The sequence below is a fragment of the Lutjanus erythropterus genome, chromosome 11 (assembly GCF_056507025.1).
Source record: "Lutjanus erythropterus isolate fLutEry1 chromosome 11, fLutEry1.hap2, whole genome shotgun sequence".
NCBI classification, from domain to species: Eukaryota; Metazoa; Chordata; class Actinopteri; order Lutjaniformes; family Lutjanidae; genus Lutjanus; species Lutjanus erythropterus.
Window position 1 is genome coordinate 35,550,111 of NC_139327.1, and position 22,573 is coordinate 35,572,683.

General features: G+C 39.3%; 1 protein-coding gene across 2 annotated transcripts in view; it reads left to right on the plus strand.

Moving 5' to 3' along the window:
• Positions 1–22,573, plus strand: part of tmem132e (transmembrane protein 132E) — a 519,725-nt gene that overhangs the window by 403,491 nt on the left and 93,661 nt on the right. For both annotated transcript variants that reach the window (XM_084730028.1, XM_084730027.1), the window contains exon 3: positions 19,177–19,317. In XM_084730028.1, coding sequence (XP_084586154.1) covers positions 19,177–19,317 — 141 coding nt within the window. The remainder of the gene's footprint in view (positions 1–19,176; positions 19,318–22,573) is intronic.

Genomic DNA, 22,573 nt, shown 5'->3' on the forward strand with positions numbered 1-22,573 from the left:
CTCAGGCCAAAATGTCTCTGGACTCAATTGTATAGACCTACAACCAATCAAAGCAACAAAAAGCGCAATGTAGAAACCTGCTCACATGCCAACAAGGTACTCTTTAGGGTCTGTATGAGGTGCAACAGGCTGTTCATTCAATCCAATATTAATCCATTTGCAGCACTATAAAACGCTGTGACAGTGTTCTCATCCCAGCTCCTCAACTACAGACACTGCACACGCCAACTTTCAAGCAAAACTACCAAAACTGTTCTAGTTCCAGCTTCTCAAATGATTATTGCTGCTTATTTGTTCATAATTTGACTATCTTTGGATTTTTAGAAGTTGTTCAAACAAAATAAGCTATTTGAATTTAATATTGGGGCTTCAAGCTAAAAAAAGATAAAAAATCAAGAATGTAAATGGATGTTTCTGTAGTTTTATTATTTTTGTGAGGTAAAAATGCAATTTAAATATGTAAGATCCCTAATTAGTCAGTGACAAGTCAGTCAATTAAGAGAACTTGAGATCCTAGTACCATTTTACATCTTAACAATACAATAGGTGTTTGCTTTTGGCCTGTGACTCACCGTTAAGTTTCAGTTTTGGCCCTCTAAGGAAAAAAGGTTGTGAACACCTGCTTTCGGGGCTGTATGACTCCCTAACAGAAAGCCTTCTTAACAATTGATTAACATTGTGAAAGTGTCGCAGTTTGTGAAGATTTAGGCACCAAAACTTCTTAGGTAGGGTTTAGGAAAGTACCATGTCATAATAACTATGTTATATTACATATGTCACTGAATGTTATGTATCTTGAAACCTTTTAATAACTTTTTGGTTTCACATGGGGCACGATCCCGAGTCTCCTGAGTTTAGTCTCCTGTATTTGTTTGAGCCATGCATCCGCCTCCGGACGCGGACTTCTCCCACGTCGAAATCCTGATGCGTGTCATACAGCTGCGGATGGGTTCACGTTGATGTCACTTGAAAGCTTTGTGCGTCTCTTTCAGCTGCTAATGAGCACCATGCGCATCCATATGATTTGCCGTTTAGTGACAAAATGTTGGTGTCTGCCAAGTTGGGAATAAGACCGGGCGAGACGTAACAGTGCTTGGTCTGTTTTTAAGCAGGATGCAAAATAGCAGCCAGCTGGTCACAATCTTTCTTGTATTACAGCTAAACAGTACACTAAACAATGTTTCTGAAAGCATCTGAGGTGAGAACTAGGCCACGCAGTAACAGAATCTTTACATAAGAGAGCAAATGCTGAGATGTCTTCTATGTTTTGTGGTTGGAGGTTCCTCGGTCTTGGATGCACAGCAGCCTGCAGCATGATCTTTTGATGCTGTGACTTGTCCTGGTTTCACCTGTCTCTCTCTCATTTGCATTTGTTTATCAAGGATAAAAAAAAAAGTGTGCAAAAATATACACTCTCCTAAATCAGAGGCTGAAACTGTGACAAATGCTGCAAGTGATTGCCCACACTGCCTATGCTCTATAAGCACAGATTGCATGCAGCAGCTTGGAATTGCCTGAGGGAGACTTCGTAAAGCCCTCAACCCTTTCAAGGGGAAACCCACCGCAAGACCCGAAACACCCTTTTCATCTGCTGCAGAGACAAACAGCTTCTGTTTAAGGCCTGTAATTTTGCAGTAAGGAGCCAAAATCCAGTCAAAGCAAGTAGGAACACGACTGAGATTTCAACTTCTAAGATACCTAAAGCTGATCCTCCTAAAACCCTCTCCTGTACACTGTAATTATATTGTCTAGATCTTTTCCATAGCAACAGACATCACTGGACCCGGCACCGAGAGATCAAAACATTGTCAGAACATTGCATTTTCTTGTCTTTTGGGTCCTCTGTTACAGTGTCTAAATGTAGTCTTATTAGATCAGTAGTTATAAGTATCTATCCATGCAGCTCCAGAAAAGCCTCTCATCAAAACAACTAAATGATTTTCCTGCTCTCCACTCCTTTTTCTCCTCCAGTGAATTGTCAGATTAGGCCGAGTCCTGACTACTGGGCCATACTGTGCTGCACATTGTTGCCTTTTTTTTATTTCAGACAGAAATGACTGAATTACTGAGTCTGCTGATAATGTCCCTGTTGGCCGAGGCCTCTCGCATGGCCTGGCCGCTCTGTTTACTGTCAGACAGGCGTTCTATCGTCTGACTTTCATAATGAGCATTAGGCCTTTTTTTTTTTTTTTTTTTTGCAGAATTGTGCATCACTCTGCCAAATGAACATCTGTGGCAATGGCTGCTCCGGTCTTCATGACTGACAATGTTGTGCAGCCCCCATATTGACATTGACACCTCTCTTGTCTCAGGGCCATAATGATGAGCACATTGCATGAGATTTTTTTTTGCTGAGGCCAAGCATTACTAAAGCTGTGTGCTCATGTTGAAGTTGATGAGGCTGTTATGGGATCTTAAGGACCCATGAGGCGCTAGAATTATCATCATGCATCCAAAATAGAAGTGGAATTGTGGAGTTTTACAGTTTAAAGAGAAAAGTCACTTTTTCAAGTGGTATTCATCAAGTTCTGCAAGTTTTCTCTGTCATTTGAGTTAAGCGCTCATTACAGCAGTATCTCTGCACTGCATTTCCATTTCCACTGTCAACTGTCAAACTTGTCAAAATGTCACAGCAATGTAGCAATTACTGTGGCATCTTTATTTTTGCATTTTCGATTGATCGCCTGGTTTCTATAAAGTGCTTTAGGGTCGTCTGCTGAGCCGTGGTGTCTATTTTCACATTAACTGCTACAAATTCTTTATCTCTTTATTCCAAATAAATTAAAAATGAATCATTTCATGTGCCTGGATCTAGCAGAGCACTTGGAGGGGCTGCAACCCCCCAGACTTTAAAAAAGCTCTCCACAGCCACACACACAGCAGAGAAATGTTTTCCTCCAATGTTTGACTGGCAGACCAGGAAACACACAACTCAGAGAAGTACCCTCCTCTGTCAGTCTTTCCATGCTCTTTGGTTGGATGATTAGGCAGCACAAAACCCTGACGGTGGCCAGCTCCAGTTCTTCGCCGCTGGAAAAAGAAGGGATGCAAGGAAAGGAGTGTAGGATCCTTCAGATGTGTTCGTCGAGTTTGAGGCACCTCAGTGGAAATTCTAGTAAAATAATTCTAGGATGACTTGAGCAAGGAAATAAATAAATAACCTTAACTGTTCATTCTGTGGCAGCAGTGATAACTATGCACGTATTAGTTCTTGTTGTAAACATGGAGTGTCTCGAATGTTTACCTGAAATATACATTTAGAATCAGTTTAAAATGGATGAGGCACATGCCTCAAATTTGGCATTTGTTTTTTCACTTCGTCTAATGTAAGTCTTGGTTGTTACTCAGAGATTTACAGTACTATTTAGAGGATATTTAGGTTAAGTTATTAATGGTGAAACAAGTCATTCTAAATCAGTAATGAAGTCTTTTTTTCTCGTCTTCTTTGTGGATGGATTATTGGGCTTCAGCCCTAAATATTTTCTAAAAGGCCCAGAATCTTTTAGATTTTGTAAAATAGCAATTTTGTGTCACTTTTCCTCAGTCTCTCTGACTGGACCAGCAAATCAGTGGAACAAAAGTTCTGTCACTGGGGAAATATTGCCATCCATAGGTCTGCCTATAGGTCTTATTGTCATGAGAGTTTGTCTTGTGTGTATCGTGTTTCTTTCAATTGTGTCATGTCAGTGAGGAAACTTGCCAGCTTACTAGCTTATGGACTGTGCACATAAAAAAGAGTTTTTCGTGAGGAGTCAACCTCAGCCGCCATCCACAGAAAGTGGTTCAGCAGCATCAGCATCAGCCAGTGAACCATAGATGGTTCAAATGAATCAGATCTGACAGCTACAACATAATTTCTGTAAACTGTACTTCAGTGGAGTATAACAGAAATATGTTTCATTAACGGTAATGATTTTTAAACAAAATGCATATCTTAATGATGAAGGCAGTTGTTGAACAACTGATTTTTTCTAAAGTCTCACCCCACTGGAACATCTGTCAACTTTCTCCTTCCCTGTTTCCTGTAGGTTTGTAAGATATGCTACACACTCAGCTCGTCTCTCAGAAAGAAAACCAAGTTTTGTAAGTGGTTAAAAGATGTTGCTGGGGGATCTGCAGAAACGACATGTAACATATAGTCACGTCTTAAGTTAGCTTATGTTTGCAAAGCACTCACTAATTTGCTAGCTAGTCTGTGTTAATCATTCGCTAGCTAGTGTTGTGCTCTGTAGCTAGCTAATTAGCTATAATCTACATCAATCGTTTGCTAGCCATTTACATCCAATGCATAATGTTAGCAAAATGCTGGCTAACAAGCTAGCTAATCTGCATCAATCGTTAGCCGTGTGGGCTTTTACAGTTCCCCAGCAACATCTTTTAACCATCTTAAGAATTTGTTTTTCTTTTCAACATGGACGAGCCTCAAACATTAATCAGGAAAGGAGAAAGTTGACTGAGGTTCTGCTGGCTTGTTCATCTGTTATTGGAGCACAGAGCAGAAAGATCAATCAGATATAAAATCCTCCTGTACAGTATTTTTTCCTGGTATCTACCATGTCTTTTTTTCCTAAATAATGTACAGACTTTTAGCTTTTATCTCAAATGGCTTAAAATAGTGCACATTGCTGCCATAAATGGGTAAAAAATCCAAACATTTACAACTGTCTCTTGACACTGGTGGCTGTAGCTGTGCTTTTTTGAATTCAAGTTAACTCATTTTCGTATTCTACAAGTCAGCAATAGGGAGAAAAATGATGGTTTTTCCTTTGTGTGAAGAAAACGCAGTGTGGTTTTTGCATGTGCTGCTCCCAAACATATCATAAAACACTGTTATTAGTGTCTTTGTACTGATACTCCATAATGTACTACACTTATCTCACATGCAGTCATAGAGGATGTTGCTTTCATTTTCTGTGTGCTTTCCATGCACAGGTTCAGAATATCTGCCATTATATCTTTACAATTCTTCACAAAAGCTCCATGTAAAACTAGAATTGTGACCGAAAAATAAAACCCTCCTGACTGTGACACTGGAGCTGTTATACACTGGCTGTCTACGATGTTTACAGTCCTCCATTTAAATGACTCTCTGTTTTGATGTAGAAAGGATTTAGTATTTGTTTTGAATGTGAGGTCGATTGAACAGTTCAGTGAAGTGCTCACAACCAGCTGCAAACCACTTCTGCCTTTAAAGTAGCCCCTATAAACATAACATCACATGCCGGAGATGAAACATCGCGCACGGCAGAGTGCGTAATTGAATCGCATGTCACTGGACACATGAATGCACCACATCCACAACTGGCCAAGGACAAATAAAAATCTGCACTTACTTTGAATTATACATATCTTCATGGAGTGGAATTTGTCGTGTATGCAGTCGCACAAGTGGCAAAGTTGTCTGTAAAGTGCCCCCTCAGAGGAACTAATGGAGCTTCTGCCTACAGATGAGTGGGAGAAAAGACTGTACCGGCCAAATTTAGCTGTTGGGTGGAGGCCCCGTTTCTGCTGTAATGCAAAAGGGAGTGCAGCTAATGCCTCTGAGACATTCAAGTGCTGACATTTTAGTTGTTTATTTACTTTTCTGCCTTCATCTGTGTGCCGCTAAAGGGACAACCGTGGAGCTCGACTCCATCCATCAGGGTTTCTGCTCACCGATGGTGGCACTACAAGTGTTCTGTGGGCTGTTGTCACCACCATCCGCTATCAAATGTTTGTTTACGACGTCCCACTCGGCAGCATAACATGCCACAAGTGAATGCCAAATACCAGTCCAATCTGTCTGGGGCTGGCAGACAGAGAGGAAGGTCTTGGTCGTTTCATGCGATAATTTCACAAGGGAATTGTAGTCAGGCCCTGATGAAATGCACAAACCAGAGCTGTTGTTGTATTTGGTGAAACTCGGAAAAGAGCTGAAGGAAATTGAGGTAGTGGTCAGGCAAAAATCAACATTTTGCTGGGGTGCTGGCGAAGCCCTGGATCTAGTTTGATCTTTTATGGTGAATGAAAGAAGGGCTGTAATTAGTATCTCTTATCCACCTGAAGGGTAAGGACATTTTTGATGATTCTGGCATTAGTTCTCTTGAATAAGCATTTTAAAAATGTCCTTAATGAATTGGCAACAATGACAAGAAACACTTTCTCTTATCCTAAAAACTCTGACACTTTACAGCCTGGAGTTATATCTGTATGTCTTCAGCATCATTAATTTATAACAGGGCTGTAGTCCATTTTAGCTTATTTAATGGATAATTCTGGTTTATTATATCGTGGGTCATATTTTTGTAGTTTTAGCCATAATATCCATCTGCTATGGTAATAATATACTCACCAGAATGAATGCGGGGATCTGGGACCGTGGTGTCATCGCTTCAAAAAAAAAAAAGGCTGACGGGGCAAGAAAGAGAATGTATTAATTAAAATTAAAAATATGCCAACTTGAAATGTGATAATCCCTCATTTGCCCTGTCAGATGTCTTTTTAACGATGTTGATGCATTCCCAGATCTCACCAAGTTAACTTTGTAAGTTCAGTACTATCATAACTCCCCTGTGATGGCCCAGTCTACAAAAATAAGACCCAGTTTGCAATAAACGGGGCTTCTCCTTGAAAGTGACAGTTGAGATCATTTGAAGTGGGGTTGTTTGAGGACTTATAAATCATGCTGTGGAAAGGGTCAAAGGTAATTTAGCCAATTGAAAAGGATCCACCTAAAACAATCTAATGTCAGTTAGAATATTTTCACCACTGTACTTTGCCGTCAGACAGCTTTTTCTGATGGGAACCTGCGGTTATATAAACCACGTGTCGTTTTCTCCAAACCAACCAAACTCCATGGGCAAAATCAATAAATTTACCTTGCATAACATGGCAGTTGCTGACCTACTGCTGCATCCATCTGTTAATTAGGTTGTGTTATTGTGTGAGTTTGGTGATTTAAAAGGTTAGTTTGGAGTCGCTGAATTTCGTCAATGGAGTTTGGTTGGATTATATAATGGCTGTCTGACAGCAAAGTAAATATAATGTCCACATATACTGATATTGACTTTTGTTTTCTTGGTGGACGTTTAAGTGTCTAAAATACCTTTTCTTTCTGTCCCTGTCCACAGCAATGCCTTTGGTTCATTGCTGATACTCCACTCCGATTCTCCAAAGAACTGTGACATACTGTGTAAACATCAGTCGCGACATTTTTCGGAACGTCTTGCAAGAGTAATTATTTTTATGTTGGTATGATGAAAGCATTCCAGCCTTGCTTCTAAAAGCACTCCTTTCAGGTCTGATATTCAGAAAATGTTTCATCATTGTGGAGCTATTTACAACGCTAATGGAAAAGCGAGGGAGCTGAACAAAATGATTTTGGGTTTTTTTGATAATGCATGGCTAAAGTAAACTCAGCTAAGTATGGAGCTTGCCCTGTTTTTTACACACCAAACCTTTAGTATAAATTCCTTATTTTTTCTAAGAAAAATATTCTCTCTCAATAACTGATAAAGAAAATTTCCCTGGCTCACTGTTCTTGACAATCTCTCACATCACCAGTGATTTATTTATGTTGTTTTTTTTACATAGAGAAGTAGGTAAGAAGGAGATAAGCATGAACTCAGGTCTAGTTTCAGAAAACTGCAGCTATTCATCAAGACCTGGTCCTCAGAGTAAGAAGGCCTGAGCTTTGTAAGGTGAGTGCAGCGGGAGCATCTCTGTAGTTCAAAGAGAAAATGTTTGAAAACCAGCCGGTGGTTAATCCAGTGGAAAGAAAGTCCCCATAGTGCATTTCTGTCACACATGTTCGGGCAGCCTTTGATTGTGATGAAGAAACAGAAAGATAATGCTCGTGCTCAGGCATGTAGCATCACAATATACTTAATTTTCTGCCTCTGTGCACCCTAACGTCTCCTGAAGACGTTCACATGCAGCAAACCACGGGCCAGCTTAGATACTTGCTGAAAGGAGCAGGGCAGCAGGAAGGTTTTACAACCTTGTCATAGTCACAGCATCTGCTGGGTTTGATGGGTTTATTGATCAGTGCCAGTGATTCAGAGACACCTTTATCAGATGCTCATTTTTCTGGCTTTTATAAATCAGATTTTGAAAAGATAATGCGATAATGTTATTCCAGTAAAGTACAAACAAGTGTTGCGCAGCCAAACCCTATAGTGTTTTCTTCTGTGCCAGATAACTAAAAAAAAAGAACATTAAAAACACACAAATGAGCCACATTGTTAGAGTGTGGGTGGGGTGACATGTTCCTTCGTTACAATGAACATGGGCACTGTTGTTAATTTTGAATCCGTCCCACACACATTGTCCTGCTGCTGAAAATCCAACTCCAAAGAACACCAAATGTGTATTAATCCATGTCTGAAAATAGTCCCCAGCAAAGTCTCTGTTCCCTCCTGTTTGAGTACTGTTTGCTAAAATCGAACGTGCCCAAATGTTTCAATAAACATCTGAGCCTTTTTTTAAAAAATGAAACTATATAATTATGACCTATTTTTAAAGTGGTTCTTCTGGCCTGTGTGATATGACGATACTTATTAAGTGATGACAGAAAAACATATCGTTTCAGTTTACGCTCCATCGTTTATTTCATTGTGTTTCAAATTACACCCTTGACGGCAATATTTGTTTTTGTTTGGATGCTCTGCGTGGCACGGATGCAGGCGGGAAATTTGCATTAAAGCAACACAAACAAACACAGAGGAGAGTGAACATGACAAAGAAGAGAGTAATTCCAAACAGGAGAAAGACTCCGACCAGCCAAGGCAAAACACAGAACTAAAGATGGTGCTACCTCTGCTACATGTTCTTGGAAAATTCTGACACAGACCCTGTTGCAAATTATGCCACAGCTCAGTCCCTGCAACAGACTCAAGTCAGACTAAGTAGCAAAGCTTCCTGCAACATGGCTTCCTTTAGCAGAGAGAACTATGAAACCAGGATTAAATCAAATGATTATCCGCTTAAATTAATTGCAGTTGGACTCCACTGTGATTCTTACAACTCACCAAAGAAACACTACATAGAATTTTACATTTGGCCAGGAATCAGGTTTGCTTGACATTTAAATGCACCTTATTTAGACTCTGCAGAAAAACACCAAGCAAAAGCCCAGAAGCTTTGTCATAACATTAGTTCGGTTTGTTGGCGAAAACATCAAAAGATACAGATATTTTTATTTTATTACATCGTTGGAGAGACATGTTCTAGGATGTATGATATGCTGCATATTTATAGAAGACAAGGCTCCGTTACACAGAATATAAATGAAAGATGCTAAATATATAAATATACGTAACTTAAAGTGTGATTTTACCCAAAAATCTAACATACCTGACTCAACATAGCAAGCAGATCCATGTTTCAGATCCTGGATTCCAGTTGTTTCTGTGAATTTCAGTGATCTTCTCTTTTCTTTAGCTTTTGGCAGTTTTTAAAAAGACTGCTGCAAATTATTGTTAACTCTATGTTTATGCAGTCAATATCACAGCAGCTCTTTCTCATTACAGATGTGTTGTTTGCATTTTCGTGGCATTCAAGCTGAACACTAATATTGCCACTGAGTCGTCTTTTCGCCACTCAGAGGGTGTGAACACAGTGACCGCCGCATGCTGTGATATCACGTGCATACACTCTATAGTTTACTTTTTTATGTTTTACACATTAATATTTTATACTTATACTTTGCATTCATAATCGAAAATCTGCAAAAAACCTTTTTAATAAAATGAGAATGTTAATCAAGTAAGTACCTTTTAGTTTTCATGTATATAAATAGGCCTTTTCATGTAGAGATTTTATATAAACTATTTATTCATTTAATTTACAGAAAACTTGCTATATCATGATGTATCATCTGAATATTAAATCTGGATGTGAGATTTTGCTCACAGACTTAGAGGGAATCTGTTTCATTGTTTTGGATCAAAATCAGTGAGAACAGTTTAAAAGTTTTAGGCCTCCTTATTCTCTCCGAGCACAACCACCTACACGCACTTTACTCAGAAATGGAGGACAGAGCTGTCCAGGAGCAACTGGCATCACAAAAACTTCACACTCTGAGGTTAAAAAGTATCAGTCTGCAGACAAAGAAAATGACAAAGCAGTTTTATAATGGCAGTGTTTTGCATGCTACTGTAATATCTTACCTCAGCATTAGATGTTTCTGTTGGATCTCTGCTATAATTATCTGGCTTACTCATCTCTTCTGTTAGAATGTGACTTTATTGTTTGTATTAATTACAAGGCACTGTAAGCTGGAACAAAGCGCTGCTCGTGTTACTGAAAATGCAGGTTTATGGCTCCAACTTAGTCTGGTTGTTTTGTAGGGAAATATTGGGTGTTAATAACTAGGAATGTGCTGTTGTTAACTCTGCCATACAGTGTAGGGACCATATTTATCACTGCTCTGCATTGCTCATTTTCACCTACGAGAAATAAATCTGTTCAGCGTTCGCAAACCAGCAGCTGCAGATTCAAATTTGTAATCTGCTCTGTGTTATTCCCCCAGCTTCTCGTATTCTAATTTTCGCAGACTCCCATTAAAAAAATTCTGTCCCATCTCCCGTCTGGCCTTCCAGCTGCACGTCTCCGTGCCGCCGCTGTCAGGAAAACCTCTGAGCTGTTAACTTGTGAAGATAAACACCACAGATATCAGAGTGCTTGTGGTGATTGATAAGATGGCTGCTTGTGATTCGAGGGTGAAGCCATGTTTGTCACTCGAGAGTTGCCATTACAGTGGCAGGGAAATTTGTAAGTGGTTATTGACGTTTTTTTCACTTCTTTTGGAAGTTAGATGGAAGGCCCTGCAGGAGACCATGTTTGAGTAGTAACTGAGGGAACTTCATAGGTCAGCGTCCAGTTTAACGGAGCCGTCCTCCAGCTGTGAAATAGCTCCACAGCTGTGTTTTCACTGGCATACTCCAGTCGGTTCCAGCAGGCCAGGAAGCTGAGGGCCAGGAAGTATACTCATTATTAAATCATATTTAACATGTTCTCAAACTGCTACTGAATACAGTGCTGCTGGCAAATACCTGCATCCTTACAGCAGCTTGTGCTGTATGAAACATTGAAGCTGGCCCATGTTCACTGGGATAATTATAGACTTTCTTTTTCATCTCAAACATTTCAAACATTTCTAAGTATTTTTTTTAGTTAGTTTGCTTGTTTAAGTGTGCACTTTCCAAAACCAATTTTCCCCCCAAAAAAAAGCTGCAGGAAGAAGAAAAAAAATCTTATATCATCTGTCCCTTTCTTAATAATAACATAAATGCAAATAAACACAGATGGCTTTTTCTCTTTTCAAAACAATGCAACAGTACAATTCTCTATGATAGTCATCAAGTTCATAATGTCCCATTGTTTTTCTTCTATAAATATTTGAGCAACATTTTAAATTTCACATTTGAATGCATTAAATATATTTGCAGTATATTTAAAGCCCAACTGCACTGAGCATCCGACATGTGGGATTTGAAGTACAAATATTGTTTTAAATGGCCCAGCGAGCACCAAAAGTGCAAAGAGACGCGTCAGATTGCCTTGATGCTCCTGCTTTGACCTTTTGATTTTGGAGCATCAAGCGAGGACCAAAGCTTACAGCAGAGAGGGAAGAGGTGAATGAGGACAGATGCATCAATGTGGTATAAAAACATTTTTGAACATGAATCCTGATGTTACCAAACACGTCTGTGGTTTATTGGTGAAGACCGAACTACACTGCGGACTGGAGTCTCTGTTAACAACGACAGACTCATGTCCTCGATGAACCATCAGCATCTTCACTGCCCTGCAGTAATTTTTCAAGTATGTCCCATGGAATAATTTGACACAGCCCTTTTTCCCCACACATTTCTCCTCAACACAAGAGAGTATTAGAAAGATATTAGTGCCATAGGTCATCGATAATGAAAAAGTTGTTGCCGGCCTACTTAGAATCCATTGTCTGATGGTCAGAGTGTGTGGAGTTTAGCATTAAGGCGCATGCAACTGGTGGTGTATCTGTGCATCAAAAGACACACCCCTTTTGTTTTCTGTGTAAGCTTATAAAGTGTTTTGAACACCTCTCTATGATACGATGCTTTCCCAACTTCCACACACCTCACTTTTTATGTTTGCTCCTTGAATTTGCACCTCCCAGCTACTGTGCATCTTGATGCATGGCCCTTTTCACATTAATCAGATATGGTGTGCATATGAAGTCTAGACTATTAAAATTTTATTTCATTGTAGAGATTTAAAAGTGATCAAAGTCTAAAAATGCATTTTTCACAGTCAGTCTCATTATGCTGTGGAAAAATTCCAGTTTTGTGACCGTTCTGCCCTGCAGCGACGTTTTCTTCAAATGTGTTCAATAAATACTCTTTAAAAGGGCCATTAAGGAAAAATTAAAGTCTTGGGAGCTGTGGTTTGATTTAATCCTGGTTTGCATATTTTATTTATTAACAGCAGCCAGTTAGATTAAATTACAGCATGTGGCTTGGCAGCTGACATGATTTCTGGCAGCAAGTGTCATAAATGGGTCATGAGGACATGGGTCTCTCTGCCCGGCAGAGAGCAATCCAAACTCTTGAGCACAAGCTCGCCGTGGAGACACAGCAGGCTGCAAAGAAAAGGCAAGGAAGCTGTAATTTGAGCAAAGAGCATGGAAAATAATGAAGGATTTTGGGGTTTGGTTGAGTAAATGTCATGTCTTTAACTTTTTAAAGATTTTAAAATGAAAAAATGGGACTGATGGATGTTAAAGGGATAGTTCAGTTCATCTGAAGAGGGGTTACATGAGGTATTTTTTTAGTATTAGCTACAGTGGATGCTGGTCGGCATGCTCTCAGTTTGGAGAGGCAGAGATCAGTATCAGCACGGAAGCTAAGCCTTGTACTGCTGTGGACGGGGTCGGCAACAAAGGGTATTTTCAGCCACTTAAAAATGGTCTTCTTAAAAAAGTTCAAAATCAGCTCCAGCATACCTGATTCAAATGAACAGCTCGTCATCAAGCCTCTGCAGAGACCAGACAACAACCTGATGATTTGAATCAGGTGTGTTGGAGCAGGGAAACATCTAAAACATGCAGGGCAGTGTGCCTTGAGGACCAGGGTTGGCAAACACTGCTTTAAGGTTTTGTTGGGTAAATGGTAATGTTGTTCCTTTAACTTTGACTTTGAAGCAGTTTAAAAAATGAAAATATGGGACAGATTGATGTTTAAAAAGAGTGTCTTTTGGCTCCAGCATCCACTCTCTGCACCGGCTAAATAACAGCTATTGAAAGTAGACTAGAAAACCACAGCAGCTGATGAAGTCATTTCGGTATTGATCACTGATTGATGCCATCGTTTTGTGGTCATCTCATGCTGTGAGGCAGTGCTTCTTTTACCACCAGATACAAGACCAAATTTGATAACTCCAGGGAGAAGAGGCAGGCAGCTCCGAAATCTGGCCTGAAATGTGTTGACCAAAGGCTCTCCTGTTTAGCAGTCCGTCAGCCAACTCCGAGTCTAATAGGTGTTGCCATGGCAGAAGGCATCTGTGTGGAATGAGTAAGTAATAGCTCTGTCTTAGCTGAAGTGGCTCACATTGCCTCTCCACTTTGCCTGCGTACAGCAGCAGCAGGGCTCAGAGAGATTCTGAGAAGTTGGGCGTGTGTTATTGCTGGTTGCTGCTGTACAGTGTTTCCATTTGCAATGCTCTTTCATTAATCAGTATTAACACTGTTCAATGGGGAGCCCGATTCATGTGGCGCCCCCATGGGTAATGTTTCATCCCCTCTCATTTGTGGTGCAAAAATGAAGCGGAGTCGGTGAAAAAGGACCTGATTAAAAACATTGGTTCTGTACAGTATGCAGGCTGTGTAAAAAAAAAAAAGATTATGATGAATATGTGCAGGACTTTATAAGCTGCTGGTGAGTTTAGGTAATGAATATAAATATAAATACAAGTATTACTCATCAGGGTTGCATCCTTACTGGGGAATGGATTTGCCCTACAATAATGTGTAATTATCATCTCTTATGATCGGTATTTTTACAAGCTACAGTAATCAAGAAGCAACTGGGTCAACTCATTTAGCGAGAGTCTGAGGGTATTACGTTTCCCCTTTTCAACTCACATCAAAGGCAACACGCTTGATCAGGATGATTTCTTAAACATTACATATTTCTGTTTCATCTCCTCTTGACGGCACTGTATCAGATAATTACTGTATTTTCTCTAATGTGGGGGATTTGATGAAAGAAGACAATAAGAGCTGCAATAACAAGAAACAATGTTTTTAAAAGATGCAACGCGGGAGACGCGCTTCTTCTGTTTATTACAGATAAATTAGAATAATAAAAAACATTTTTGATAGGAAGGTTTGTATCAGACATGGCATGTTTACAAGAGAAAAGGCAACAGCTTTCTTGAAGTTGAGTATTTATAGGTTTAATCAATATTGTAGTTTGTAGGTATCACATGGTTGTGAATCATATTTCCCTCAGCACTCACCAATCCCATGAGAAATATTTGATTTGCCAACAAAAAACTGTCTAAAATTTGTTTTTTTTCTCCACATTTTCTTTATTTAACTGTGAAGCTATATTTCCAAGTTGATCAAAATAACTTTAATAACTTTTAACGACATCTCACAGCTCTCATCAGTAATGAGACTAACTCGATTCTCATCATGTGGCTTAAATAATAACAAGCTCAGTATTAGGGATGATACAGTTTAAAATCTAGATCAAAATCAAAAGCAGGAATGTCAGTTCTCCCAGTATTATTATGTGTTAATTAACTTAAATGGCTTTAGTACGGTACAAAAAGGAAAAAACTATGCCAGTTTCATCTCACTTGATTTAGGCCGTTTTTAAAGAAAATGAATAATAAATGACAAGGCATGAAATCAGTTATCTGAACTTTAGTGTCAGTGTTGAGCCAGTTTCCTTCACTGATGAAGTGCATGCAATGTGGTCGAAGCTCCAAACAAGCTTGCATGAAGTCAGTAATATTTTGTCACACATATAGCATTGATCTGAACCAAGCATGAACCTATGTCTTTTATCTCCCTTCAAAATACTCTTTGTCTTTACTATTCCAGGATTCTAATTCTGTTGGAGAAATACACAATCCCCTTTATTTATTATTTTGTTCATTTATTATCAGCCTTTTAACAGTGAAATATTACCTCTAAAAAATATCATGAGTCACTGTGTGTAATTAATGTGGACTATAAACTCCTCCTCAACTTGTTAAAACTCCTCATTTCCTATAAACGTGACCTCAGTGTCCTCGGTGGTGGACACTGTCCTGCTCAGTGACTGCAGTTTTTAAATGTCTTTTTGTGAACTTCTTTTTCCCTTGCAGGGCCAAAACAGAAACCTATATTCAATTGTTAATTAATTGTCACCCTGCCATTCAATTTTGATAAGTAAATAATAATTATGGGTCCTAGATATTTTATTTCATTATTCAGTTGAACGCAACAGAGGGTCCATAGCAATAAAATAAACAAAAAGGAAAAAACAACAACAAGCTGGGACAAGAACCGAGTGCAGCTCTCCATATGGGCTGGTTAAAGGCTCTGTATTATTTTTATATTTTTACCTCGCTAAATAAAAATAAAACAGCACAGACAGCAATTTATATGATAAATGTTTTGCAGTTTGCAATTTTGGCAGTTTCAGACAAATCTAAAACTTCACAAACAAACTTCAAAGTGTGTAGGAGAATCTACGGTGGCTACAAAACTCTGAAAAACATGAAAGACCCTCTCTAGATCCAGTGTTTGATTTGTCTGCTCTGGGCTACTGTAGAAACATGGTGGTTTCGTGGAAGAGGACCTGCATCCTCTGTAGATATAAATGGGTTCATCTAAAGTAACAAAAACACAACAGTTCTCATTTGTAGGTGATTATGCACTAATGAAAACCTACTCATGAATATTATGTTTCATTTCTGCCATATTTTGACAATAAATACCTGTAAAACTTACACACTGGACCTTTAAACATTTAAACATAAATTGTCTTTCTCTAAACTTAGCCAAGTAGTTTTTGTGCCTAAACTTAACCAAACTTAGAGAGCAACAGGTGTGTAGATTATAGATCATTTCTGCATCCTGCTAATAGCAGCACCAGATCCAAAACTGTCTATATGTGTAATTTTGCAAGGCGTCTTTAGACTTTTCCCACAGCAGCCATTTTGACATGAAAGTAGAGTAAACACAAGTGTTACTAATAAAGGTTGCTCTTTATTAGAACGTGACCTTAGTTAGTATGATTGGTAACACCTGTGTTTGCCCTGCGCTTTCATATCAGTATGGCTGCTGTGAAACAGGTCTGTTCCATGAACTGTGAGGTTCAACTGATGAAAGAATCAAATTATTAAAGACTTTTAACTGGATGGCTAATGATAAGTTAATGGTTATAATTAGCTTGCACAGTTTCCATTAATCCCTTGTTAAATACTATCAGCAAGAAAAGGAGGATGGCGGCGATTACATTGAAATACAGATTGTCTTTGTGCTGTGTGCCTGTTCTGGCTGAAGAAGGGGAGACGGCTCCAGCTGAAAGTCAATTGCTTTCGCAAATCATGGATGAGTGGAAGATGCACTGAGCGCAGGTTGGCGTGGCAAATGGAAACACCTCAGTGGGACGTCAGAATTTTTATCTGTCAGAGAAATAAATGGGACGATCTGGAAGATGTTGCCGGGGCCTCAAACTTTGAGCCGAATGTAAATGAGACACTTGAGACAAAAATACGATTTAGGTAAAGCTCTCAGTGAGTTTGTCCAGACTGTGCTGCTGTTTGTCTGAGTGGAAATGCACTGATCTCACGGCGGGAAGAGGAAAAACAACACTGTGTTTTCCTGTAAACAAGGCAAAATCATTAAGATCCCCAGAGTTTTGCGAGCGGGAAAGCAGGAATTGGCTCATATTTTCATAACCAGCATGACAACCTTCTTCTGTCTGATACTCTACATATCATTATTACTTGGTGTTTAGCACAGAATTTAAAATATTTCATGGAACTCCTGAGTTATCTTAGCCTCCAGTCTGGTTATTAATGATCTGTCTTGAAGGCCAAAAGCAGGCAAACAAAAGCCAAATATGTTAATAATTCATCTGTGTCTTGTATTTCATGAAAATGAGACCATCAGATCAATAATCTCCATTGGCTCTGCATGTCTGTGGATGAGCCGTTTGATCCCATCATGCATCAGTGCGGGAGACGGGCGTGGTTCATGTGGTCAAATGACCAGAATCACAACAACAAGAAATAGAAGGAGAGAGCTTTTTGTTTTTCCTCTCTGCTGCTTTGTATTCTGTCAGTGGACGCCTTAATGGCACGTCTAGGTAAAGTCACAAAGGACAGCTGCCAGGACTGCTTTGTTACCCAGCTGATTGAAAAATTCAAATTATTCGTCACTGATGTGAACAACCTCCTGGCTTAAGGGAAACCAACACTCAAGATACTCGTCAAGATACACATGAAAAGCAAAGCTGACAGATCCAAAGGTTTCCTCTGAAATGATCTTAAAGGGACAGATCACCCTAACATCGAAAACACCTATTGTTCCTCTTACCTGTAGGGCTGTTTATACATCTAGATTGTTTGAGTTTAAGATGAGCAGAGTTTTGTTGATCAGCTGATGAGATGTTTGCCTTCACTCTGATTTTGAAAAACTCAGCAGTAATGTGTCTTTCTAGAAATCAATCAATTTCTCTTTTCTAGTAAAAGAGAAAAACTAGAATTTATTTTGACTGGTGGTGAGATGTCGCTGTTGGGAAGATTTGGTTTATCACAGATGTTAGCAAAGCAACACATTACAAAAAATAGCCTAAGCGTAGAAAAGATGACAGATAAGTTAGGGTGGCCATATTTAATTTAAATTATACAGTTCAGGAATGAAAATTATAACAGATTTTTTTAATGCAGTTGTCTACCTGGAAATGTTGGTGTTTCATATTCAAGACTTAGTATTTCTTTCCATTACTATCTTGACTCTGTAGCTGAAAAGCTTCTTATGATGCTGTTCATTTATGCACTGTAGTTATACTGCATTCAGCTTTGGTGTTTCTCTTCTGTCTTCCTTTTTCAAGTGTACATGTAGACATTCACACACTGCAGATGTGTTGGGAGCATGTACACATTTGTTTTTTGCACTCGTGCAACATTCATGTGTTGCAATATATGTGCATATACTGTAGATTTTCGATCTACATGTTTATTGCATGTGTGTGGAGTGTATACCCACATGCATGTTCAGTATGTGAACAGGAACCTCTGTAGACTCTGTAAATTTATTTATGTATGTGGTGTTTTTGTATCTGCGCGCCTGTGGATCTATTTAGGTTTGCGAGCGAGAATGAATACACACACAAAGGTATATTCAGTTCACTGTTACTATTTCATCTCCATGTACGGTGTAAGAGAGAATTTGAATCATGATTTGAATATATTCAAGGCAAAGTGGATAAAAAAATACCTGCAAAAATTAAATAATTATATTTTTAAGACTTATATGTAGCAATAGAACATTCCAGTACTCATAATTTCCATTTGGTGCTTTTCAGTCGCTGGGTTGTTTAATATGAACACCCGAAATATGAAAAGGCAGCAGGGACTTGAGTGGTTCAAACATACTCTCTGCTGAAGTGTTCTTGAGCAACAAAATGTGAATTCTTTCCAGTGTTCCTGTTCTGTAGATGACAATAACCTACCAGTACAGTGTGTTCTCCCCGAGGAGCTGAAGGAGGGTTATAGAAGGAGGATTTCACCTCAGAGTCAATAAGATTTTATGGCATTGTGTCTCTTGGAAATCAAAAATTATTAAATCTAAAAAGTCTTATTAGTCTAAATATTTCCACTGAATTTGGAGGCTTTCAGGTGTCAGTGGTTAATAATACCGTATAAATACTCAGTGGGTGAAGTATAATCCTGGTAGATGAGATTTTTTATAGAAAGTGTTGGAGAACACTGTGACCTGAAGCAGACTGAGCCTTCTACCCTCATGTATCACTGCTCTGTCATCTTCATTCATCTCTGTTATTGATTCATCTGTGGAATTGCTTTTGCCATGACGCAATACAAGAAGGAGGACTGCTGCTCACAGAGGGCTCTCACCTCTGACCTGGCACATAAATCATCCCCTCTAATAAAATTGACCTGTTCCCATTCTTTTTCCCTCGCCATTTCCTGCAGGGTCAAAGCGAAGAAAGGGGTGAACCTGCTCCAGACCAAGTCGAAGAACACCCAGTGGAAGGTGGACTGGGAGGTGCAGAACGGCGCCAAGCATTCCATCACCACCATCGATGTGAACAAGAACAAAGCAGTCAAACAGGGGTAAGTCAACAGCCCCGGGCCTAAACACACTGCGTCTGTCTGACCAACTACTGCAGCTGCAGCTGTTGATTCCTGCCCTCGCTCCCGCCACACAAAGACGACGACATTTGTCTTCCTTTAACAGCAGACAAAAAGGTCCCCGAAAAGGTTTCATTGCGTGTAACAGTCATGGTTCACTCTCTGATCAAAGGCATCTTCTAACCGCGTACATTCTTTGTAAATGCCTCACAAGCTGCTGAAGATAAAACACAGCTCTGGCCCTCAGCAGTGACTAAAGCACCCTGCGCTTTAAAGCACAAAGTTAAATGAATGGAGATTTTATCAGCTCAGTCTCACTACGTCTGCTGTTAATTCAGTCCTCGTGGAGTGATGAGGTGGACGGGTTTTGACTGCCGGCATTGAAATACCTTTGAGATGAGAGCGGTGATTATGCCAAATTCCTCAAAATAGTAAAAACACTAAATCACAGTCTGATGGGACTCTTATGCACTTTGCCTGGCCAGATTTATGGTAAAAGCTACTTTAAGATGCAATTTTAACATCCTTAAAATACGACAAATATGTTCTACTGTATATCAAAGTAAGTTACTCCACTGCGGTTGTCAGGTTGCCAGTTTTGTTAATGGTTACTCAACTAATATTTGTTTTAGATATTTCATGATGATTTATGGGTAATGCGGTTTTATTTCTTTCTTATGCACATTTAAAATGGAAGATGAACAATGAGTAAGTGTTCCTCTGGTGTTTGGCCTAAACAGAAACAACAAAACCTTATCAAACGAAATGAAGAAAACACAAACACATTACACCTGTAGTTTGTGCCTAGTGTTTTTGTAAGTGTAATCTGATTTAACCAGCTATAAATAGTTGCATATGAATATGCAAAATGCTTTTGATTTGCACTGGAAATGTTTTTAGACATTTTTTTAACTATAAGATGCAGTATTTAGTTGTTTATTTTTGAAGTAATTCAAAAATAACATACAAAAACAGTAATCCTCCAGGGCTGAAAAATTAAGCTAACGCACAAGTGCCAAAACCTGTAGTTCCACGATTTGCCACTTGAGGCTGCCTCCAAAAAGAAGTCAACCATATTAAAATACTACTAATACTAATTTCCTCATTCATGACAGCTGTATGGAAGGTTCATGATTGATGATTTGTGGCCGCTTCATTCAGCCACCTCAGCTCCTCTCATGCTTCACTATTTGCCCATTTTTGGATAAGCCAGGAGTTAAGTGGAGTTGAGCACTCCCAAGGTGGTGACAGCTGGACTCATCACACTGCAAGCTTCACAACGGCTCCACTACATCCTACATCCTATACATGTTTTACACAGTCTATGGTGAAGACTCAACTTGTTAACAGAAAGGGAAGCAACATAAAACCAGAATAAAGTTATTTATTAACAAGGATCTCAGATAATTGTTACAAATAAAAACATGTGAGGCAGACCAGAAGGGGGAAGAGCTGGTGGATGGTGTTCAAATCAAAGAAACAAATATAATCAAAAGAGGGCTCTTAAAATAAAAGCTGTGAGAAACTTTTTCTAAAAGAAACACCTTGTATCTACTACCTAGTGTCTCCAAACAAAGGAATTTCTGTGTGTGTCTTTAATCAGTTGTTGGAACTATATCAGGCCCGGTCCCCAGGTAGTTAACAAGTGCTTCAATACTAGTTTCACAGAGTTAACACAATAATTAACATATCAATATGACACAATAACTAGAGGCACGTTGGCAAGCTGAGAGTCCCAGCAGCGCCCACTCTCAGGCTGGCCAAGCTTTTGTAACTTCAGTCCCCAAACTGCACCCTCCTGATTGGAGAGCCAGACTATATGCTGCTCCAATCAGGATCCCCATCTCTTCAGGCAGGTGAGGACTGGCAGCGCTTCACAAACTGGAGCCAATCTTGTGCATGAGCCACACATCATAGACACCAAAACACTATCAGCAGGTTAGACATGTGGGGCGGGCGCCATAACACAATTAGAACTGTTGACAGTAAGGTTTGTGGGTTTGTGAGGAACAAGGACAAATTCCTTGGAACTGCAAAGTTGAACTTTTAGAAAGTCAGTACAAAGGATAGTTCAGATTTTTGAGGTGAGCTTGTATAACTAGTACTTATCCACTGTCAGTGTTTTATTCTGGTTCTTTGCAGTAAAATGTATTTTAGCCACTTAAAAAATGTCCATCTAAAAAAACTCATTATCAGTTTAAGTGTGCACTATATTTAGAAGATATTCGCTGCTTTATTTCACTGTCAGAGAGCCTTTTCTTGCCAGAAACCTTCGTGATATACATTAAATTTCACTCTCTCTTGTTCAACCAGATTCCATTGGCAAAATCATTCATTTTTTCTTGCAGAACACGGGAGATGCTGGCCTGCACCTGACCCGACTGGTTAGTTTGTTTGTGTTATTGTGTGACTTTGGTGTTTTAAAAGGTTAGTTTGGATTCACCAAAGTCACACAAGACCGGCAACTTCCATGTTATGTGAAGAAAAATGACTGATTTCACCAATGGAGTCTGGTTGCCTAAACAAGAGTATTATTTTGCTTATATAATGTAAGTTTTCCATCATTAAAGGTTGTCTGCAGGCAGAGTGAAGTGGTGAAAATGTTCTAAATATAGGAGATACTTAAATGTTTTTAGTGTTTTTTTAAGTGGTTAAATATGTTTTGCTGCAGCAGTACACTGCTTAGCGTCCATGCAGGTACTCCTCTCTGCTTCACCAAAATAAGGGAGTGTCAAGCAGCATCTACTGTAGGTAATACACGTGACTATTGATAGCTCATACAACCCCACTTCAAATAATCAGAACTATTCCTTTAATAAATGCTCAGAGCAACGCCTAGAATTCCAGGCACCTCACTTGTATTGAAGGTGTGGCAAAAATCTTAGAGTCTACAAATAAAATCAAAACTATCTGGTACTACTGCTTTGGGTTAGTGAGAAAGCAAGTTTCTTTCTCTGGAATTTAATCTAACTGATCCTTTAAACACCTGCTGGTTTTGTTCCTGGAGTTTCGGCCTGCCTCTGAGCCAGTTCCACTGAGGGAAAGCAACTAAAAATTTACAACCATAAATCACAATATGTGATGCGTTCGATTCATTAAGAACTGAGGCCCTGGGAGCTAAGCTGGTTATTGCCAACCCTCGGAGACATTAACAACTGCTGGTCTAAATATTGGCATCCCCATGGACTCCCATATGGCTGGGGAGAGAGAGAGAACAGCGAGGACAAAGAAAGAGTGG